The 23223-nt window shown below is 39.4% G+C and overlaps 1 protein-coding gene across 1 annotated transcript; it reads left to right on the plus strand.

Annotated features, from left to right (window-relative positions):
- Positions 1-2731: 2731 nt before the first annotated feature.
- On the plus strand, positions 2732-11446 carry sub1b (SUB1 regulator of transcription b). Its single transcript, XM_053481143.1, has 5 exons — positions 2732-2849; positions 7103-7172; positions 7321-7440; positions 9149-9257; positions 10714-11446. Exons 2-5 carry the CDS (start codon positions 7104-7106, stop codon positions 10791-10793), a joined length of 378 nt encoding a protein of 125 aa, XP_053337118.1. The 5' UTR covers positions 2732-2849; position 7103; the 3' UTR covers positions 10794-11446.
- Positions 11447-23223: the final 11777 nt, after the last annotated feature.

The raw sequence follows: 23223 nt of genomic DNA on the forward strand, positions 1-23223 counted from the left end.
ATTTTAGCTAAATAGAATTTTACAACAGAAAATAGTTTCTGAAGAACGGGCGAGTGAACATTTTTTATTTATTTTAATGCATTTGAATATTTAAAAAATTTCTAAATAGATTTCAAGTTAACTCTTTTTTTAATTTATATATATATATATATATATATATATATATATATATATTCTAGGGAAAGAGTAATATTTAATCTATATACTGTATGCTGGTCTTTCGGTCGCTCTCATTGAGAGGTTGCCACGCCAGACCAGCCAATCCACACACAACTTGGCACAGGGGTTTATGCCCTTCCAGGTGGCTGGCACAACTATTCAATTTCATCTGGGCTGGGGAGCAGCACTCCATTTAGCGCCTGGGGTTTGGGCAGTGACTAGGAATTGAACTCCACCATTTGGTGAGGAATGTCTCTGACACGTTCACATTGTGACATAGATGCTAAAATGGTATTCGTGGCTTTGTGACTTTGTAACTTTGTTTTAACAGGTAGTGTGTCACAGACGTTTAGGTCACACTGTGAACGTGTCACAGGCATTTCTCACCAAATGCTGGTCATACATGCTGAGAGTGTATGAATGGAATAGTTAAAACAAAGTACAATGTTATTTAATTGCCCCATTGAATGTTTGTGACTTTCTGTGTTTGGGCATTTAGTTCCATCACAGATGTGTCACTGGTGTTCCTTACCAGATGTAACGGTAGGCAGCGTCATCATTAACTTTTATATCATACAGTGTGCATGTTACAGGCATTTTCTGACACGTGGCCGCAGCAACGGCACATACAAGAGGCAGAAGTATGAGCTGCTAAAATATTTGTGTAGGAAGGGAGGTGCAGCAGCGAGTTGACCACACGCTCCATTTGCATGTAATGGTAGCACGCAGGCATCAGGCCCTGCATGCATGCAGACGGAGTCACAGGTACCCTCTAGTATTTATATATACTAGAGCTTTACTATTTCAGTACGTTCACCTAATGATGATCTTGTATTCAAATGAAGATATGTTATTACCTCACAGTATGACATGGAAAAAGTTAATGATGACACTGCCTACTCTTGCATTCGGTGAGGAACGCCTGTGACACACCTGTGATGGACATGCCTATGCAATCATTACAAACACTACCTATTGCCCAGGAAAACAGAATTTCTGTTTTATATACATAAATATTTTTCATTCAGGAACGCCTATGACACGCACATAGTATTACATAATTCAAATTCAAATTCAAATTTTATTTGTCACATACACAGTCATACACAGTACGATATGCAGTGAAATGCTTGTACGACCGTCGGTGACCTTAGAAAGAAAATAAAAACTATATATAAGGAATAAATATTAATAAAAATAAATGAAATACAAAGGAAAATAAATGTAACTAGTAAAATAAACAAACTGTACAAATAAGGGCATGTAAAAATTTCACAAAATATAGAAATATAGGAATATTGGGGGGGGGATATATATAAATTTTTAAAAATGTTTTAAAATGTTTTAAAGTGGCATTAAAATGTTTTAAAGTGTCAAAGTGGCAGAGTGTCAAAGTGTCATGTGCAATGGCAGATGAACATGTATTGTATAAAGTGACTTATGAAAAGTGACATGTGCAGTGGCTTCAGATATGTAAATATGTATTGCATGAATGTGTCCATGATTGTCCAGTCAATGTCAATGTTTAAAAGATATTACTCCTGTGTGGTGTGATTGAGAAATGCACATGACACGCACATAGTATGACATAAGTATGACACAAGTTGATTAGGCCATGTATTGTTACGTCACATTATGACATAAAAGTTGATGTTGCCTTTGCCTACTGTTAAATTTTGTTTGGAACACCTGTGACACTCCTGTCATGGAACAACCTGTACAGACACCGGCCACCATTACCAACCTTGCGCTAAATATTTTGCCCTCCCCTACTTTTGCCTGTCGTGTACACTTGTAGAGCTCCTCAGATGAATCAAGGGTTTCAGTAGCTATAAGCTTAGCCTGATGGGTCCCTTATTTGCCATAACCAACGCTACCTACTGTTACAGCCGGTGTGGGACGACTGCTTCACGCTCACATTATAACATAAAAGTTGTCTCTACCACAGCAAAAATCATTGTTTATGTCAATCTTTAAGCATGGACAAAGTATTTCATATTTTGACCATGTCAAAGGCATCTCTCACCCTTTTTAAATATAATTTTATATAATATATCTTGTTCTTCTTTGTCTTTCGGCTGTTCCCTTTCAGGTGTCGCCACAGCGAATCACCTGCCTTCATCTAACCCTATCCTCTGCATCCTCTTCTCTCACACCAACTAACTTCATGTCCTCTCTCACTGCATCCATAAATCTCCTCTTTGGTCTTCCTCTAGACCTCCTGCCTGGCAGTTCAAACTTCAGCATCCTTCTACCGATATATTCACAATCTCTCCCCTGCACATGTCCAAACCACCTCAATCTGGCCTCTCTGACTTTATCTCTAATATATAATATTATATAATATATAATCGACAATATTAAACCAAATATGTCATTGAAAATCTTTTATTCTTTTTCCTGTTTGAATCCCTGTACAACACCCATTGTCAATTTTCCAGTCAATGCAAGTACGTTTAAAAAGTTCCCTCTCCAAAATGGCGGCTCAGTCGACGTATTTAACGTGACCTTTCTTTTACCCGACGTAGGCCAACGTTTACTCTGATTGGTCAATAACGTCCACGTGATGTACGTCGACCGTTACATTTCCAATGCTGTGATCTCTCGCCCTGTGTGTGTGTGTCTGTGTGAGAAGCAAATCCACGGCACAGACTGAGTGAACATCCAGCTAGCTAACTGCATCATCTAACGTAAGTCAGCAGGCAGGTTATATATAACTGTATTGATGATATTAATGTTATCAGCACCCGGAAGTGAGTGAAGGCATTAATGTGAAATGGCACCTAATGTGATGAGAGTGTGTTTTTTTTGGTACTAACGGTTATTGTACTTGCAGGCCTCGTGACCCACGTTAGCAATGAAGCTACTTAGGCACATTCATACATGGTTCATAAATGTAATGTTAAAAAGATGATTTAGCTAAGGTTTTTATCTTTATTCATGTAGAATATAAATGAACCATGGAGCATATCAAGGCAGAAGTGCAGACTTAACCTGGATTATTTCTGTATAATAATGACATCAATGCATCATTACTCATTTTTATCCATCTGTCTATCTATGAACCTCTGTCATTGCACTAGAATGATTAGCATCCTGATTAGCATTATATTTATTCCCATTTTATGACTGTGGTGGGTCCTCCGGTCAACATTCACACACTACCTGCATGTCTGTGGACTGTGGGAGGAAACTGGAGTACCCTGAGGAAACCCACAAAGAACATGCAAACTCCAAGCACACAGAGCCCGAGCCGGGAATCGAACCCTGGAATGTTCGAGGCGACAGCGCTAACCACTAAGCCACCTGTTTGCTATTACTAACTTACCGCCTGAAATACTAACATGGAACTTCCTGTTTCACGTAAACCTGTGAATCATCATCATTTTGTCTGACAGCTTGAGCCTTTCGGGCCCTGGTGTTTGACTGGCCCGTGCAGTTCTTTATTGAAAAGAGAGTTTTTGATCTTTTCCCATTCAACTGATCCTCAATTCATCTCGATCTTCCTAAGATGTCAGCAGTAAGCTAAGAGATTACCTGAGTTTTGACGCAACAACATAATAGTATTGAATGTTTTTTATTTCCTTTCCAATGGATCAAAACCGTTTATTCTGTTAGACCATTTTAATTAAGATAATTAATTACCAAAGATAATTGAGAACATATTGGCGACAGTGGTGGCTCAAAAGGTTAAGGCTGTAAGTTACTGATCAGAAAGTCGGGGGTTCCTGCCACTGTTAAGCCCTTGAGAATGGCCCATTACCCTGTCTGCACCAAGGGCCGCTGTATCCCCAGCTTTCTAACTGGGAAGAAATCATTTCACTTGGCTGTAAGATACATGTGACAAATGTGACATAATCTTGATGTGTAAGAACTCTACTGGGCCATTCAAATGCCATTTCCTACAAATGCCAAAGCACTCCTTTGTGACATCATGAGTGTGCTTGAGATTCTACACTATGCCGATTTCAGAACCAGTGCCCTTCCCCACATCATGGGAAGAAAACTGTTCTGGGTTGTGGTCTGGATTAAGGTGGGAGGTCACTGGATCTTTTAACCTGTTGGATTAGACAAAGCTTAGATCAGTTTCGGTGCCACACCCAGGCGGTTTGCGTGCCACTGCATTGCAGGATACTTGCTGTTCCCGTTGAACACCAGGGTTCTTTCAGTAACTGCCAGGGGGCATAATTTGTGCACTAATTTATAGGAATGCCTTGTGGCTTGTAAGAAGTGGTCGGAATATTCTCCTCATTATTACGACTCCTAAAATAGTGCTGGAGAAGAACACAGTGATGCTACACAGTTCCAGAAGCTCCTGAGCTTGGGTTCTCTTATTGTTCTTTGCGTGTCTGTGTGGGTTTTCTATGGGTTCTTCAGGTTCCCTTTCTTTGTCATAACTCCCAACCCAGACCCGGATTCAGTCAAGATAAATTAATGAATCAGTCGCACTTTAAAGCGTTCGTACTGAAGCCACCAATCTGGTATAAAGCCACCTCAATGTGTGCTTTTTAAAATTCATGATGTAACACAAGTGTTGGAATTACCGTGGCCTTTGATGAAATAATAAAATTCCTCACCGTCCCTGGTTTACATATGGTGGTTAGTTTCATCCCCTGTTGTTTCAGAAAACATTTTTAGGTCTTGTTCAGTCTAATCCGATTTGTTTCACAAATCTGATCTTAAGGACTGACGTTCACACTTTTATTTGAAAAGCGATCAGATAAGATTCGCTCAGTTCACTCTGGCATCCCAAATCTGTCATGTTGTCGACCTATCTGCATCGGTTGCTGTGGTAACGATGCCGGAGGATCATGTGCATCACAGTATTTCCTCATACACTATATATCGCTATGTTTCTGTACATTCCCTCTCATTTCACATTTCGTCCCGGGGTCAAGAAAATTCAAGGGCACAACTTTTATATACATAGCAGTAATGGTGACAAAAGCAGGAAGAGAGCCTCTGTGACCTCATAAAGCATAACTTTCTACAATTTCTTTAAATTCAACAGCTCCATTTTTTTCCATCATCTCCTGCCTTATTTTTCAGCCAGTTTTCATCACGGATCCCTGTCCCGTACCATGTGATTGCGTGGACTTGAACTTTAACTTTGAGTTGCGAGTGAAATAATGGGCAGTTTGGAATTCCATTTGAGCGAGTAGAACATCAAGACTTGGGCACATCTTTAGAAATCCGGTTAGAATCTGGTTTCAAACCACTTTTGGATGTGGTTTTGAAAAAAAAAGAAGAAAAAAAATGATTTGCAGTCTGATTCCAATCTGCATAATGATGTAAAAAACAAGGCCTGACTGCTTCATAAGTGGCCGCTTATGCTTTGGTTTAAGTATCATTAACGAGATGCTGAATATTTTTTACGAGGTTAGTTTTCATTATGAAAGATGAATCCATTCCTCACTTTTGACAAGGATCTTGTTTCTCAAGTTTGTCCTACCTGAAAACTCACTTTAAATACAATATAATTAAAATACTTTGGCATGTCAATGCTGTGTGCCTGTCGGACCTGAGCGCGATTCTGTGAACACGCCACTTCCAGCATTGGCTAAAAACCCATCAACTCCACCCTTCCTCTTTAGCAAAAAGTCTCCTTTTTACTCGTAAGAACCCTCTTTGTTGTAAATAAATGACCCTGTGTGACTGAGTGCATGCTGGTTCTTACAACAGGCAGTGATCCGCAAAATGAATCTGAAGGGAACCTTAAAAAAAAAAGGCCAGTAAGTACTGGGCAATTTAAGCACATTTCACTGATGGATAATGAACATGGCAGGCTTTAGTACTAAATCTGGTCTAGATTTAGGACAAGTCATCTTTATATCCTCACGTCCAAGTTTTTAACTCGACGCACATTTGAGCTGCTTTATTCCTACAGAGAGAAGGGAAAATAAATTTATTTATTATATTTTTTTGTGGCAATTAATTTATCACCACACTGACTCCGAAATATATTTTCGACCCAAAAAAAAAAATCAGTCTTTTAAAATTATTGTTAATCTATGTTTGCATTTGAGGTGGTGAAATGTTGCAGTTCCTCTATAATCCTGCAGGTGGTGTCCTCTAAACTGTTCACACATTGGCAGGCAGCACGGCATCCCATGTGGTAGGAGAAAATCCTAAATAAATAAATGAATAAAAATATAGTTACAAGCAGCGATGATTGGGCCCAAGCACCTTGCGCCATCAGCACAATTAAGTCACTGGATATGGTGTCACACACAAAGTTTTTAACACATTTCCACCTTCGAAAAGCCCCGGTTTCTAGGGACATTATGATGTTACTCTATGTAATGTCTTTACAGAAAGTAATTAAACACTTTTTCAGCACCATTTTTTGAACCATTCGAGATCTCAAAGTTACTCAATGTCTTGAGATCACAAAAGCCTGGTTTGTTGCGCAAACGGCTTGAGCTACCCCTCACATTCTTCATATTAAATCTAATTAAATGATTAGGTTGAAAAAAAGAAAGCTGACAAGCTACAAAGTGCATAAAGATGCAGTTTAAAAATGAGCAGTTTATGTATTAATTTCAGCAGCAACCTCATTTCCCCTCTCGTCTGTTCCAACCATTCAGCATTCAGCATCATCACTGTACTGATCATCTGTCATCATCTGCACCTGTTACTCACTGGTTTATGACTTAAGATTTAAAGATGTTTTTTTTTTTGAATGTTTGAATGATTCATAGGTAACATTCCTCTGAAACAGGATCTGGACTGAAAAGGAAAGTCTGGAGAATGATTTCTTAAGACTACATTAAAAATACTAGATTGTTGGGCTCTTCGAAAGTAGAATATGAAAAAATGACAGGGCTCAAGACGTGCATGTAGGCTAAGACTTCGATGTTGAAGATTGCATTTTCTTAAATCACCATGTGGGGGCAGTGTTGGCTTAAAGTTGACAGTAATCATGTCATTTTGTTCCCCTCAGCATGCCCAAGTCAAAAGAAGTGTTGTCCTCCACCTCAGGCAGCGACTCTGACAGTGAAGTCGAAACAAAGGTAGGATCGTAAGAGTTTTCTGTTAGAGATTCCACTGAACTGTTCTATCCTGTGGACTTTCATATTACCTTTTAAGTCAACATGAAGCATAAAACAACTCTGAAATGTAAACTTCATTATCTGATGAAACGTACTGCTTCTGTCACAGGCTAAGAGGAAGAAGACAACCAAAGAGGAGAAACCAGCAAAAAAACAGAAGGGCGGCGAGAGCTCCAAGCCAAGCGGCTCCTCAAAGAGCGATAACAATGCTGGCGACAACATGTTTCAGGTTTCGGTCATCTTTCCACATATATTTGCATCCCCTTGACAGTTAAAAAAAAAATTTATGTGCTCAGGAGTTAATATATACTGTGTATTAAGGGTCAGGACTATAAATGCTTCAATGCTTTGTAGAAGCTGTGAAATGTTCCAGGCGGTAGATATGACCGAGAGAGAACTAAAGCTTCTACACCCACCATTCCAGAACGTTTATAGGCTTCAGAATCCGTTTCAAAAGAATCGCACTCACAGTCAGAGTGTGTGTGTGTGGTAAAAATGAGGAAAGCAAGGCGAGATGAGACTGGGTGTGTTAGAACACATAATGTGTCGTTCTCGCCAATGATGGATTTTGTGGCGCCGCACTTATTTTCTCCTCAATTTATTTTGCAAAGACGTGTAGCCAGGCATCTTTTTTTATTTATATATATATATGTGTTTTATAAGTTTGTGTTCGTGGTACACCTTGAGAAAAACGCAGTCCACCTTCTTCCACATGCAAGTGCACACGACTGGCTGTCGCCGCTGTAAATAAATGTATGTGTCTATAAATGTGTGTCTATCCTACTATTTATAGCTCCCTTTGCTTTGGGGTGCAGAGAGCTGTGACATCATCAGGGTTAGAATTTAGGATTGATGGCGCAAACTAGGGTTGACTCATAAATTCTAATCCCAAATTTTTTTAACAAGTGTTTGAGCATGTTAACAATCAGGAATCTGATGATCCTTAATAAGCAAGATTCATATAAGTTAAAGGTATAAGTTCAGGTTTTTTCAAGTCTGTCTGAAGTTAAAACTGATGTGCATGTAAGTACATTACAGTATGATGTGATGTTTGTCACCCAGAATATAATGGGTATAATGTAAGAAACAACCCGCCTTCTGTGCAAAAAATTTAGCTAAGATGATCCTGCAGTCCCACTGGGGTAAATCTAGCAATGATAACGTTAAATTATTTGTTACATGTACCTTATAGTAAAATTATTTTCCCACTTATTCTAGTTAGGAAGCCGGGGTTCAGATCGCAGGGTCAGTCGGGTTACAGCGCCCCCTGGAGCGGATAGGGTAAAGGGTCTTGCGTAAAGGCTCAACAGAGGCAAATTGGCAGTGCTGGGGCTCGAACCCCCGACCTTCCCATCAGTAACCCACATCCTTAACCGTTTGACCCAACACTGCCCCTGACGCTTTATTTACTACAATTTAAACTCTTTTCTTTCCTTGAAACTAGCCGTACAAGTTTGTACCTGACATTTTAGTTGTGTAAGAGAAATTAATGCAGCCCAAATACTTAAACCCTCTAGCTAGCATAAAAATGTTATTCAAAATGATCAGTCAATGTTAAACTGGTCAAATTTTAAGCACTAAATAATAGATTAATGATAGATCATTAACATTCCTTCCGTGGTTTTGTTAGACGTTAGCTGCTTTTTTTTTTTTTGGGACAGGATTATACGTGCAAGTCATTTGTATTGCTTTTATTGATACTGAAACTTTATCATATAACCCGTTATAGAGAACCCATGCTGTCGTGCAGCCTTTCAAAAAATGTAAAAAAGTTTTAAAGCTTAGTTCAAAAACTTAAGTTTTCCAGCATCTATAAAACAGATAACCCGCATCTATGCTACAGTCTCAGTTTTAATTTGTATGGTCTTTTTTCTTTTTTTTTTCTTTTCCGGTTATCAAATGTTCAATGGCATTAATCTGAGTTATGTCTGTTTCAGATTGGGAAGATGCGATATGTCAGCGTCAGAGATTTCAAAGGAAAGGTGTTGATTGACATTAGGGAATACTGGACGGACCAATCAGGTGAAATGAAACCTGGCAAAAAAGGTGATTATATTCTGTACACTCAGATCTACAAGTATTTAAATTTATTCTTTTATATTTTTGCCTCTCTAAGTGATCGAGATGTTGTGTATAAAGTGCAGACTTTCTGCTTTAATATAAATTAAAAAAGAAACGTTGCATTAAGTATTAAATCAAAGGTTATTACAGTAACTATTTAAGACTTATATCTATTTTTACTGATTCAAAAGTAATTAGACAATGTAGGATTATTTATTAATAATTAGATGCAAATACCATATTCCTGACTAGACTAGCATCAAGTAGGTTTTCTGAATGAAACTGGACACTCGTACACACAGGTCTTGCATTCTATAAATGTTCCGTGTTACCTTGTGTACAGGCAATAAGCAAATATTAAAGGTAATGTCTGATAAACTCGTTTATAAGTATTACAAACGTAATTTTTGCTTTTTTTAATGCAATGCGCTTAAAAAGCTGATCATTTTGTTTTAAGAGATTGTAAGGGGAGTGTGTGTGGGTGCATATTGTATGTGTTACGTTTTTTAAATGAATATTCTGACTATACTACTTTGACAATTTTACGATGATTAAAACAATTTTAGATGGGAAAAAATATATAATTTAATATGACTAAATCAGGCATTTAACCCTAATGTGGTATTAAATGTGGTATAAATTTATACGTTGTTTATTAAGACTGAGTGATGGTGTAATAAGATATAATTACACAGAACCTTATATCAAATCTTCGACTTTAAGTTTAGATTGTTGCATGGTGAGGGCTGTATGGGTTTGGATAGTTTCTGAATGTCTCTGAATTTAGAAAAAATGCATTTAATAGGAAATTTAGTGTTGCTGAAAGCGTTGTGATGCGCTTTGTTGAAAAAGAAATCTCACACGCACTGTAACCTGCAAGCAGTGGGGAACAAATCGTATACTTAAGTAAAAGTCAAATAATAATCAAGTAAAAGTAGAATGTCAATTTACATTTGTACTTGAGTAAAAGTACTTACTTTTAAATTTGCTTAAGTATGAAGGGTACTGAGCTTGTATTTAACTCACTGTTGTCTTTAAGTCATATTAGGAGTCTCTCTCTCTTTCCACTCCTATTTATCACTTCTTCCAACCTTTGAAAATGCTTAATTTTTTTTTGCAGTTTTGCATTAAAGCCAGAAGATGGCGATATTACTGCATCAAATACTACACGCCTCTGCAGTTATGTCACACGTAGTGTAAATGTAGTAAAATAGAAAGTACAGAGATTTATTCTAGGATGTAGTGGAGTAAAAGTATCCACTAATGTCAAAGTTGATAAAGTTTTAAAGTAAATGTCCTTGGTTACCTTCCGCCTCTGCTTGTAATACTGAAGACCTGAATAATCTCTGTCCCTTCCTGTCTCAATAAGGGGGATGCTAATTCAACATTTAATTTGAGCCATTTTTTTAAATGCATGTTAATTGTACCGAATCACCCTCAGGTATCTCGCTGAACCCAGAGCAGTGGAACCAGCTGAAGGAACAAATGTCGGACATCGATGACGCAATAAGAAGATTATAAAATTCGTCTGTGTTTCGGTGGGAGGGCTGGGTGGGGCAGAGTGTTTTTAGAGTTTCTGTTTTTTGGCATCTGGGTGCAAAAAAAAAAAAAAGGAAAAAAAAGATTTGTGTGGTTGTTTTTTTTTCTTTTTTTCCTTGAGCTTGTTTGCTAGGGATGCACCAATCCCAGCCTATTTCTTTTTTCTCTCCTCCTTTCCATTTTCAATACGACTTTAATATAAGCTCTGTAGTTACTGATGATCCCCTATGACAGCCACCGAGCTGATTTATAATTTTTTTTCTTTTTTTTTTCCTTCTCTTTTTGCAAGCCTTTGTTTAATAAGAGATATGTTCGTGTGTGATATCTGCGTGTCAATCAATGCAGCAAGCGTTCATGGCGATCATGGATCAGACTGGGAAATGTCAGGTCCAGTCCAGGCAGTATGGAACCGCTGGCATTACTCAGTCTCGGGTTGGTGTGTCCCTGCTTGTTGCAGTAGAGTGTTTTTTCTTCTTCTTCTTTGGTGATTTCTATGTTCCGGATTCGAACCTGTTACTTGTTGTTTGTAATAGATGGATTAAAGTTACCACAAGATAATCACTGCTTTGGAAATAACTTGTCACACTGTTCTGTATTTCTTTTTCTTAGTACATGTAATAAAGGGGTATGTTGTATGCCTGGGTGGTTTCTCAATCATGCATGTTTTATCAATTTCAGTTTTATAGTTTGTCACTTCAATTATGGGCTAGATAAATAGCGACTACTAGCCTGGCGTAAAATCAGCGCATCTCTGATGGGTGACTGATTTTTATTTTTATTTTTTAACTGTGGGCAGATTCACTGTTTGTTTTAATGTTGAACAGCTGAAGGAATCGAAATGAAAATTTGGCCTTGTGTATTGCTCAATGCGTTCAGCGCTGAGCCTCAGTGTGTGTTGCTTGCCTTCGCGTGGGAGCAGGAATTATAATTGTCCATACACCCACTCAGACATAGACCAGACTCCAGCGCAACAACAGTCCTTTCAGAGAACTGTCCAGAAGAGCCATCTTGCATCAATTGCATTTGCTGACCAAAATTAAATCAGGCTTGTAAATCACAGTAGCCACTGTATTGCCAGCACCGGCTTTTGCGGCAACATGGTTTACGATGTTGCGTGCAAAGCCTGATATTGCTTAGGATTATGTTGCGAAGTAACTGCAGTGTGAAAATATCATCCTTTATTTTATCCTGTATATCTTGCTCGCTTTCTTTTTCTCTCTCTCTCTCATTGTCTAAAGTGTCAGTAAGAGTATCTCATCAGCTTTATCGTGTAAAAAAAAAAAAGCCCATTGCAATTAAAAGTATTATACATGCAGTATCAATCAATATTCACATTGAGTTGTAGCAGAACTAAAACAAAAGCATACAGGTTTTACATTTCTCCGTCACCAGTGGTAACCCAGATGCCAGTTACTATGGAGATGTTTTGTCACCATGGAGGGCTAATGTACTTCCAGAGAAAAGGAGGAGATGATTATCATTAGGGCTATTGTTCATAATTCAAATTAACTGTATTAGTGGAGATTGTCCTGTTAGCACCAATATATATATATATATATATATATATTTGGAACATAAATGAAGGAAAATAGAGATGAGGCACTGACTTGAAGAAGATAATTAGATCTACACATTATTAGATCATGTGTATATATATATACGTGTGTGTACATATATATATATATATATATATATGAGAGATTTACAAATTTCTTTAGTGAACCACTAGGTGGCACTAGTGCTCTGTATTTAACTTACAGTGACAGAATCACTGTGATCAATAAAAATGTTAATTATTATTATTATGTAGAACATTGCTATTTCTTGCTCCAAAAAAATTACAGTCAATACACCTGACAGTTATGTCAGTGGAATGGATGCTTCGCTTAAGGACCAAAAAGTCAGGTAAAGACTGTTATCTACAAACTTCATTTCTGTAACGAAAACGTTAAACTGTAATTTCCCTTGTACCTTTTCCAATTTAGCTGCTTTTCCAGTGAAACCATGAGATAAGCCATGTTCCATGAAAAACATGACTCTGTCCTGATATTGAATTTCCTCACATGATAACTGCTTGCCATAGATATAAAAGGAATTCATTTCCCCCCGAAACCCTTGACTGTAACACAAACGCACAGCACATATGCTGCCATTTCTTTGATTCCTAGGCCCAGCTCAAAGTGATTCATGATGAACACAATATTTAAATGGATTATATGGGGAATTGTCCTCTCGGAGTCACAGCTGTAGAATCATTCAGTGGAACAAGGGCTTGTTCAAATGATGGATGTTAAAAGTTGCTGTGCTGTGGTCTGCACGCATTTTAGTGGAAAAAATGTCCTTCATCCCATACACGCACGCGAGGCATGTCCTCCCCCATCCGCCCACTAAAAGGCACGCTCCCCGCCTGCTGTAAGTGGTTTGGAGTGCCTGTGCAACCTGCACCTGGAAACGAGGGCGACGTAGGCTGAGACTTGGCTGCTCGGGGAACGCCGCATTTCTTCCCCTGCATTATTTTATACTTTGATGGTTTTATGATGGATTGAGGGAAGAGTATCCTGGAAAAGACGGGGAAAAAGAACGGGTGAAAGTGGGTGTGCGCAGCTAGATCAGGTCACCGACGCCTCTGTAGTCCAACATCTGCTTCCATTTGAAGTGTCTGCAATAAGTCCAGAGGCTGAACGGCAGCAACTGTGGTTCCTCGCCTGACGCTTGTGTCACTGGTATCTGGGGTGCTGTGCTGCAGGTCTCAGCACGTCCGATTCCAGCCCTGACCAGTACCACAGGAAAATGGAAATATAGAAGCGAATGTAGCTCATCGTTGGACTAATATCAGACAATCAGTGGTTTTAAAGGGCAGGGAGTGAGCAAAACATAAGGAAACGTCCTCAGCTCACTTTTTGATGAATGTCTCTGTCCCTGTTGTTTCACTCCATGGTGGCTAATATAACGGATCCCATTTCTGGGAAGGAATGTGCACTTCCATAGAGATGTGAAATTTATATTGATTGGGGCGTCTCGAGTTTCATGTCCGTGACAGGGATGATATTGGCTAAACCCTGGCTTGGCTGTAAAATGCAGCCAAATCTTTTCAATTATCTTTACAATGGATAGATCATATTGAGATAGTTTACAGGCCAGTACTGGACCTTCTGTCGAGAATGAAATCATACATATTGTGGAAAAAAAAAGTGACGTTTATTAGTACATCGATGTAACGTGGCTGAATGAATATTTGTTTGTGAGCGGGAATTAAACGACTCCATGTCCTTATTTCTTTATATTTTGCAAAGATTAGAAATAGTTCTCCAGGCTTGGTGAAGGACTCCTGCTGATGCAGAAGAGGTGCAGATGATGACAGAAGATCAGGCCGGTGATTAGTATACTGCTGATGCTGGCTGCTGAGTGATGGGAATGGACGAGAGGGGAAATGAGGTTGCTGCAGAGAACCGATTTTGCATTTATAGATTTAGGCACTAGTGGCACAGTGTTTAGCATAGGCTTATTCAGAATGAATTACATTTTTATCTCGTTATGAGCAGTTAAGGGCTCAAGGACTCAGGTCATGCTGGGGTTTAAACCAGGGACCTTCCGGACTGTATTTTAACCACTGACGCCTTAACCACTGAGCTACCCCTACCAAACACTCACCTCGTGCCCTTAATCTCCTGCGACAGGCTGTCCAATGATTTTTGCAGCCTGTTGCAATAAAAACTTCTGTTCCCATTTCTTTAATTTAATTGAATTTAATATGAAGAAATGAGGGGTAGCTGAAGACTCGAACAGTACCGTATGGCTGAAATAAAGATTAAAAACCGGCATGGACAATAACTTTGTCCGTAATCATATGCCAAACCTTTGTAGCTTTTTAATATGGTTTTCGTTGTGCAAGTTGTTAGAAATTTGCAGGTGTAAGACCATTTTTTGGACTCTAATAAACTTTTTTGTACACCTAAATGTAGCCCTTTAAATTCCTAAAACATGTCGGCAGGTCCGGACTTACATTGTCATTCTCATTACTACATACCGTTCTTATTAGTGTCACCGAATAATAAGCAAAGCATTCAAGAGGTAAATCTCCTAAATTCTCAGCCTATTATTGAGTTATTCATTGTAAATCCTATTTTTCAATAATGTGTATGAACTTTTCAGTCACTACAGTGACAGTTATATAAAAAGTATGTAATTACAGGGGTAAGGAATGCAAGTCTGGAACTGCGGACGGATCCTGGCAGCTTGAGACGTAATGGCGATGTTTAACTGGTCCAGCGTACACACTTTTATTTGTCCAGCATTGTCCATCCAGCTACTAAACCTGCTGTAACTGGCCCTACCTCCAATCCTGCCTTAAAGTGGAGTGGAACATGTGCTGATTGGTGGAAGCCTCAGCCGCAGCATGGGCTTTTTGCAGCGGGAGGGTTTCACTCTCAGCATGCCGTCGAGCCGCCGGCAAGGTGAGCAGCAGCAGGGGCTCGGCGCTGCCCGCAGCTGTTGACATTGGCCGGGGTGCGCTGAGGAATGCAGCAGGCCTTGTTGATGACTGCTTTCCCCCCTTCTTTGCTGGGGCTGAGCCACTTCATTGCGCCAGCTGCGGGACCCCGCTGAGCCAAGTCTCCTCGAGGTCATCTAGAGGTGCCCTTGACCTGCCCAATTGTCTACATCCATAAATATCTCATAAATTCGCCCAGCGATAGAGAAAGACTTGAGTTTGTCACAGCCAGCTTAGGAATTAGGAAAGAATAGTAAAGTATGCCTAAAGGCCCTGGGGTCTCCCACCTAATGAGCTGGATTTTCTTTACCTTTGGCTCAACAGAGCATGCGGTATAAGAGTGTAAAGCAGCCCAGCTGCCTGGGGTGATGTAGCCCAGAAGGTCAGCGCATATCCTCAGTGCCTCGTAGAGCCGAATTCCTGTGTGGCAAAGCATTATGCAATAAGCTGCACAATGCTTTCCAAAGAACTCCAACCGGTTCCTTTAATTCTCCGTGGACTCAATTAAGATTGTAAGTGAAAAATTGACTTTCTGTCTCACTCAAAGCAAGTGAACCAAAAAAGAAAAACAGAGCAACGTCAGTCATGTATGTCGAAAGTATTTGCCGTGGTCTTGTAGACTTATCAGTGGAATATCTTACTGAAGAAAAAAGCCTGAGTAGAAAACAATTTGATTGTATTATCGCTAAATAAACCATGCAGACACTGAGCAATAACGTCACACGTCTCTTACTTATGCAGTGGAAAATTCACCCAACCATATAATTCCAGGTAACAGTAGAAGCAAATGGTGTGACTAAACAGGGAGGAAAAAGGGCATAAAAATGGTTGGAATTTTGTAGATATTATGTAGTCATGGTCGTGTTCCCCTTGTTTGAGCTCTTCGAGGTTTTGTCTAACCACAGAGGGATGGAGGGGTTTCTACTCTGCATTGTTCAGCCAGAGATTTTAGATATATGGGATACACCCTTGCCTGGTGATTAGTACAATAATTAGTCTGATAATATTGTTGTGCACTATTGGTTATAATGACATTGACTAAGGTACACTTACATTGACGTTAACATTAACCTTTGTGGATGATGCTATTCGAATGGAATAAGTTACCTGAACTTGTATGTATGTTTACTAATTAACGTTGCTAAAGGACATTTGTAGTAATTATGATTAATCTGCACTAGATAAGAGATCTATGTATAAATACAGTGACGACATTGTTTATATGATTTATGCGCGCTTGCCGTGATATAAAAACGTCATTCCGATCTGCTCTTAATACTGGGTGATTATTTCGATCCTTATTATAAGAACGTGGTTGTGCTAGCTTATAGGTCACATGACCATAAAATGTACAAGGAGCGTCCAAGACAAACCGGGACTTCTTGCCAATGCGTGCCTAAAACTGGTTGGCATTTACAGAAGACTTCAAGCGCAGTACGGTGGTGATGAGACTCGCAACCGCAGTAAAACGGTTGAGCGGTGCAAATGTTTTAAAGAAGGACGTACGCCCGTCCAGGAATGACGATCCTGCCCAAGGTGGCTCGGAGCCCACTGCAGTCGTTCCCGTGAACATTTAGTGAGTGATCCTTGAAAATCAACGGATAACTTGTGCCAACCTGTGTAAGAGACGCATCTATTTGTGGGAACCATACACACAGTCATTCAGGTGAGAGTTACTGCCACATCCACTGTACGGTCCTGACCTCACTTTAAGCCATTTTTACGTTCGGATTATTAAAGGAGTTCCTGGGAGGCCGGCGTTTCAGACCTATAGCAGGCAGTCTGATCTTGGCAACTTTCCACCTTGGGAAATGCTGAGATACGTGCATTAGTGTAGCAGGGGAATACGAATAGAAACAAAGGGAGTTTTTCCCACCCGTAAAGTCCCAGTTGGACTCGAACACACTTCATAGGCTACCTGTGCTAGTAAATCATTAACTTACCTAAAATTCCTAAAGCCTATTTAAGCACTGCCTGTAGTTTATTGTTTTGCCATGGAAACTACTTGGTTCACCGAAAGAAAGAAAACCTTTTTTTTTTCTCATGGTATTTAATCTTTAACAGCATTTCATTTCAGACAGAATAATCTCTGGGTAATCTCTACAGATGTTTATATAGATTGTAAATCTATTCTTGGCCGTGGTATCCTTAGTGGTTGGCTTCCACCTCCAGGGTCCGGGTTTGATTCCTGCCTCAGAGTCTGTGTGCATGGAGTTTGCATGTTCTCCCTGTGCTTGGTGGGTTTCCTCTGGGTGCTCCGGTTTCCTCCCACAGTCCGAAGACGTGCAGATTCCATCCATCCATCTAGGAAACTTTGTAGTCCAACCAGGGACTGTCCAATCAGTCAACATCCACACGCACATTCAAACACACTCAGGCAATTTGAGAACGCCAATTAGCGCAATCTGCATGTCTTAATCTGCATAGTGTGGGAGGAAACCGGAGAACCCGGAGGAAACCCATTATGCACGGGGGGAACATGCAAATTCCAAGGCAGGAATCGAATCCAGGACCTGGAGGTACAAGGCGACAGTGCTACCACTCAGATCAGCCTAATTGGCATTTCCAAATTGCTTGTAGTGTGTGAATGTGTGTGTGAAAGTTGAAACAGAATACCAATAAATACTGTAAATCGCCATTGGCTTCCACTGTCCCAAGTTGGACTACAGATGGTCCTAGGTGGAGGTCTGGAAATCTGTTCTTACCCTATAGATCTGTCTATGGACTGTAATCTTCCCATGTGCACATATATGGTAAATTCCAGAGATACACTGGAAATAACAACTTTATACCACCTGCCTATGTAAAATGAACCCAGTCCACATAGGTCTTTTGTCGTATTGTCTTGCCCTATGTGGGACAGGTAATACCTTTCTCCATTGTACTGTATATTTAGACCTATCACTTTTTCTTGCCAGGATATGCAAACATTTAGAATCGTTGGCCTCATGATGTTTTCTTAGAAAAAAAAGAAAAATGATTGGTTACGTAGGTTCCCGAGGCCTGTGTCTATTTCTTTAACTTAGACCTCACACCACTGTCTGCCCAACATCTTCCCACCATTTGTCACAGGAACAGAATGTAGACAGAACCAGACAATGGAAAGCAGAAATATACTGAATGATCTGGGGTTTGCAGAGTCAAAAAAAATGGGGGGAAAAAAAGAATCAGGGGAATCTCTGACGTACATTGCCTGCCAAACATGCAATGTCAACAGGTAGTGTTTCTTTTTGACCGTCGGACGTCAGAGCCTGCTGTTGGGAGGATGTTTAAACAGAGATCAGTTATTATTATTATTTTTTTTTTTGCTGTAAGTCTGCTTAATGCTGCTTTGCTGTCAAAACTCTGGCCATTCCTGACATTCCTCGCTTGAAGTTTTTGAGTTTGCAATGTTTTAATGTTTTGTTTTGTTTTTTTCCAAAGTGTAATTTCAGTCGTTCCATGCACCCTCAGCGTATTATTCAGTTATCCATCTTAAACTCAGGTATTACAGCGTAAACTTATAGGGAAAGGTATGTGGTTATAGGCTTGAGGAATGTAAGCCTGGACCTGCAAACGGGTTTTAGGGGTTAAACATGCGGCAGTCGTTATGCAAACATGTTACAGCTCTTAGTGGCCAGGTGTTGTATGTGAAATATGTCTTTGAGAATTGAATGAATTCTTTCATTTATTTGCTCGGATTGTGCGGCGTTGTCTCTCCAGGGCTTAATCATTTGTAGTGCAGTTTTTACTGAATGACTGATTGCTTCAGTTCTATTCAAAGTATGCATGTATGTAAGCATGAAATTAAAAGGAACAATCTGCTATCTTTTTTTTTTTTTTTTTTTTGCTATCTGCCCCGTAACATGGCCCGTAAAAATGAATTAGGAGGGGGGAAAAAAAAACCGAGCGCAGTCACACTCCCAGGCTCGCCGTTAAAACATTCATTCAGCGTTTGCCCCCTGGCGACTATCGCTTCACTAATTAAGTCACAAGCCTCATTTACAATGTTATTCTACAGTTCACATTTCCATCTCATTTAAGAGGTTTAATAAATGGAATATTTTGGATTTAAGCAAACACCTAATGACGTGGAGGGATTTTTTAATGTGTCCTCGAGGGAGCAGAGGCTGTGTTTGCACTTTGGAGGTAAAGGGGAAGTTTAATGGAATGTCTGCAGCACAATTTGGAGCAATAACATCTGTCTGTATCGTTATTTTGTTCCGAAAATCATTACTTTTACGGTGTCACATTCTTCTTTTTATTTGGACTTAGTATAGTATATAGTTCAGAGCCGTTTTCTCTGCGCGTTCGGTTACGTATTAACTCGTTGCTAAAAACATGACAATGCACAAGGTTAAACGTCGTATTGGCTTTGACTCAATAAACCTTATTTCTAATAGCTGTTATTATAAACAATTCTGACACAATGATTGGTATTATTCTCGAAGTGCAGAGCTTTACATACCACCGTCACCAAGTACCACACTGTCTTCAGGCATAAAATTGGCACAAGTCATAATTGCACATAACTGTAAGGTAGGATCCTGGTTAGTGTGGGTTACCTTGACTCCCAGCCCTGAGGGTTGGGATCATAACCCTCCCCCCCGCCTTCCCCCTCCTTCCTTCTTCCAATGTGGACTCTGGGCACTATTAACCTGTCCCTGAGAGTTTGTTTTTACATGCCTATGCGTTTGCTGCCATGGCCTCTTTTAAAAGGTAAGAGGAATGCTGCCAAATGAGTTGCACCACATTGGCGATTGCTCCAGGAGGAAAGGAAAGAAACAACAGGGGGTGTCTGCCATACAACAAGGCAAAACATCAAGCTCTGTCAGGGGCAGATCCAAATATGCACTCTGTAAGTCTTAAATATTTCAAAACACGAAACCCAACCTTTTCAAACATTGCGTGTGCCGTCTCCCTGATACCCTCCGTTACATGTTTGCATTCCGTTCACATCAGGGAACAAGGGACACGTCAGCTGCCCAGAGTGACATAATTCCAACTGGATACAACAGTGAAGACGTTTTCGAATGCGTCTTGTGCTGCATGATAACATCTAATGCTCATAAATGTGTAAAGAAACTTAGTTGCTGGAAGAAACTCATTTTCGATTTCAGTTGCTGTAGACTGTGGTCGGATTCTACCGCACATGGACTCGACATACATGAAGGATGTTTGCAAGCATAAGAATCAGCTCAGTGTTTTAAAGACAGTTGTTTCTGACAAAACCAAGCATCTTTGCCAATAGCTGCTCAAACCTAATAGTCAAAATTGAGGATAATTTCATAAAAAAAAAAAAAACACAGGAAGATCAATATCCTAAATCAGGGTATACAGTTGACTTTTTTTAAAAGTTGATGTTCATCCACATTGTCCCCATACGCTATGGCGTTTTATGGCTCCAATCAAGACTGTATTATAAGCATGAAACTCAATAAAGCGTATTTATATTGGGTATTTGTAACATATCCATCCATCCATCCATCCATCCATCCATTCATCTAGAAACCTCTGTAGGACCAACCAGGGACCGTCTAGGCCAATGGTCATTACCATTGTATTTATTCTCATTTTATGCCCGTTGTGGGACCTCTGGTCAACGTTCACACACTCATAAACACACTACGGGCGATTTATGGGACACCAATTAGCCTGTTCTGCATGTCTTTTGACTGTGGGAGGAAACCAGAGTACCCAGAGGAAACCCGCCAAGCACAGGGAGAACATGCAAACTCTATGCACACAAACCCTGAGGAAGGAATCGAAACCTGACCCTGGGGGTGCAAGTTGATACCGCTAATGCCACTGTGCTGCCTTTTGTAACACATCAGAGCTTGATAACACAACCACATAAGGCAGCAGTGGAGATAAGTGAGGTTTAAAGAGATAATTCTTCAATTTTTTCAAATTTCAGTTTGTATTAAATAAAACGTTCTGTGCATATGATAACTTTTCCTGCTCTGTATGCTGACTGTGAAGTTTGTCTTCCACCTTCTAATTTCTTGATCGTTCCTGATTTTTATTTCTTTCTACACTGTAAAGCAATGCTGAATCCATCGGAAAATGCAATAATCTCCTTTTAACAGTTGATATTGTGATGTTTCTGCTACTTACTGTATGCTCTGTAAAGCCTTCATAATGGCTCTAATCTGAGGTGCTGTTTGTTAATTGGTGATTTCTGAGGCTGGTGACTCCAAATGGACTTCTTCTCTGTGGCAGAGGTAAGTTTTGGTCCTGCTTTTCTGGCGTGGTCTTCATGAGAGTCAGTTTCATCATGGTGCTTGAGGGGTTTTGCAAATGCACTTGATAATACTGTTCTTGCAAGAACTGTTCCAGAACAGATGTTCTTCATGGCTTAAAATAACTGCTGATGGTGTTGTTGCTTAAATACCTAATGCTATATGTGTATTTAATAGTTTTGGAAAAACTGTGTTCTACAATGAAGAAAATGAATCCGAACTTGTGTCCATTCTAAATTCATTCATTCTAAAGTTCCGCTAAGACACAACTTCTGCTTCTGCAGGCCCAGTGAGTTAAATTGAGACATATAGCTATGTCCAGTTAGCCATATGCTAGTTCTTGTTGTCCATATGTTTACTTTCAGTGAAAGAAAAGAGCTTTGTAAAAAAAATAGACCATAACTTTAAAAGATACCAACTTAATTAAGCTCAATGGGACTGCAGCAGCATCATATGAGTCTCTGGTGAACTTCAGAATGAAGGTTGTAGAATATAATGATATTATACTCACGTTCCAGCTGACAAACTTTATGGTCGGTGCACAAAGCAGAAAAACCTAAAATGACCAAGACCTATTGTAATGTACTTATATGAATATCAACCTTGATTTAAGACAGGCTTGAAAATATCAAATTGTCCCTTTAAGGCATAAACCTTCACAGAATGGATCTGCACCGACAGTTTATGTAGTGACCCAGATTTGGTCTACATTAATCGTAGAGGCATTCTATTCGGTCTCATGATGTTCATAAACTGAATTGTGGGATTTGGAACTCGGCTGCTCTCTGAAAAAGCAGAAAAGCAAGTATTTATTACTGATGTTTCATAATCATGAGTTTCACATTCACAAAAGTTGATGCTTTGAGCTAAGACATGACAATATCGAAGCTGACTGGCGTTTCAAACTGGCCCAGGTGTTTTCTTCAAGGTTGTCATATTTCTAGACTGAACAATGAAAAAGCCTGTCATGGTGTGAGAGAACAAAAGAGAGAACATCTGGGATAACAATATTTGAATGCCACAAATGATTAAGTCTATAATGATTCCAAAAGTCAAGAACACAAGATTATGCATTTGTAAGCATGTCCACACATAAATGTTTTTTAAAGAGTAAATTGTAGTGTGATTAAACTCATACATTTTATTCTACTCTCCTTTGCTTTCATTGGCAGAGGAAATCACAACAAGCTAATCCATTGTGTCCAGGAAGATAAATCCTTTAACTCTGAAACCATATACTGTATATATACCTCCCTTAGGCTGTTATAGCATTAAAAAACACATTCACTGATTTTAATGGGAACATACTCAGAATGATTAGGCTTTCCTTATGGTCATGGTGGTTGAAAGCATTTATTTCCATGTATGCAGTATTTATTATATTTATACCATTAGAAAAAAAGGACTTGACCAAAGATGAAGACAGAAGGCTTGGGGAGCATCTAAATAGAATATATATTTATTTATGAATGGCAGGTTGCTTGCATTTATTTAAAATATCCCAGGATTGCCCACATGTGTTTTAAGATAAAATAAAATTCAATTTTTTTTTTTTTTTTAACTGAATCATTGCATTTTAATGTTTATGGTATCCTCAAAAGAAAATGTCAAGGATTCTACACTGCATGGCCAAAATACACTATATAGATAAAAGGATTTGGCCAAACCTGTTAATTACTCAATTCAGGTGTTTCAATCAGGC

Source organism: Clarias gariepinus, chromosome 21 (genome assembly GCF_024256425.1).
Source record: "Clarias gariepinus isolate MV-2021 ecotype Netherlands chromosome 21, CGAR_prim_01v2, whole genome shotgun sequence".
Taxonomy (NCBI): Eukaryota; Metazoa; Chordata; class Actinopteri; order Siluriformes; family Clariidae; genus Clarias; species Clarias gariepinus.

Excerpts from the sequence above, each read along its gene's own strand:
- sub1b (XM_053481143.1), top strand. The coding sequence starts at position 7,104 with ATGCCCAAGTCAAAAGAAGTGTTGTCCTCCACCTCAGGCAGCGACTCT. Across the intron at positions 7,173-7,320 it reads ACAGTGAAGTCGAAACAAAG|GCTAAGAGGAAGAAGACAAC; the intron begins GTAGGATCGTAA and ends CTTCTGTCACAG. Across the intron at positions 7,441-9,148 it reads CTGGCGACAACATGTTTCAG|ATTGGGAAGATGCGATATGT; the intron begins GTTTCGGTCATC and ends TGTCTGTTTCAG.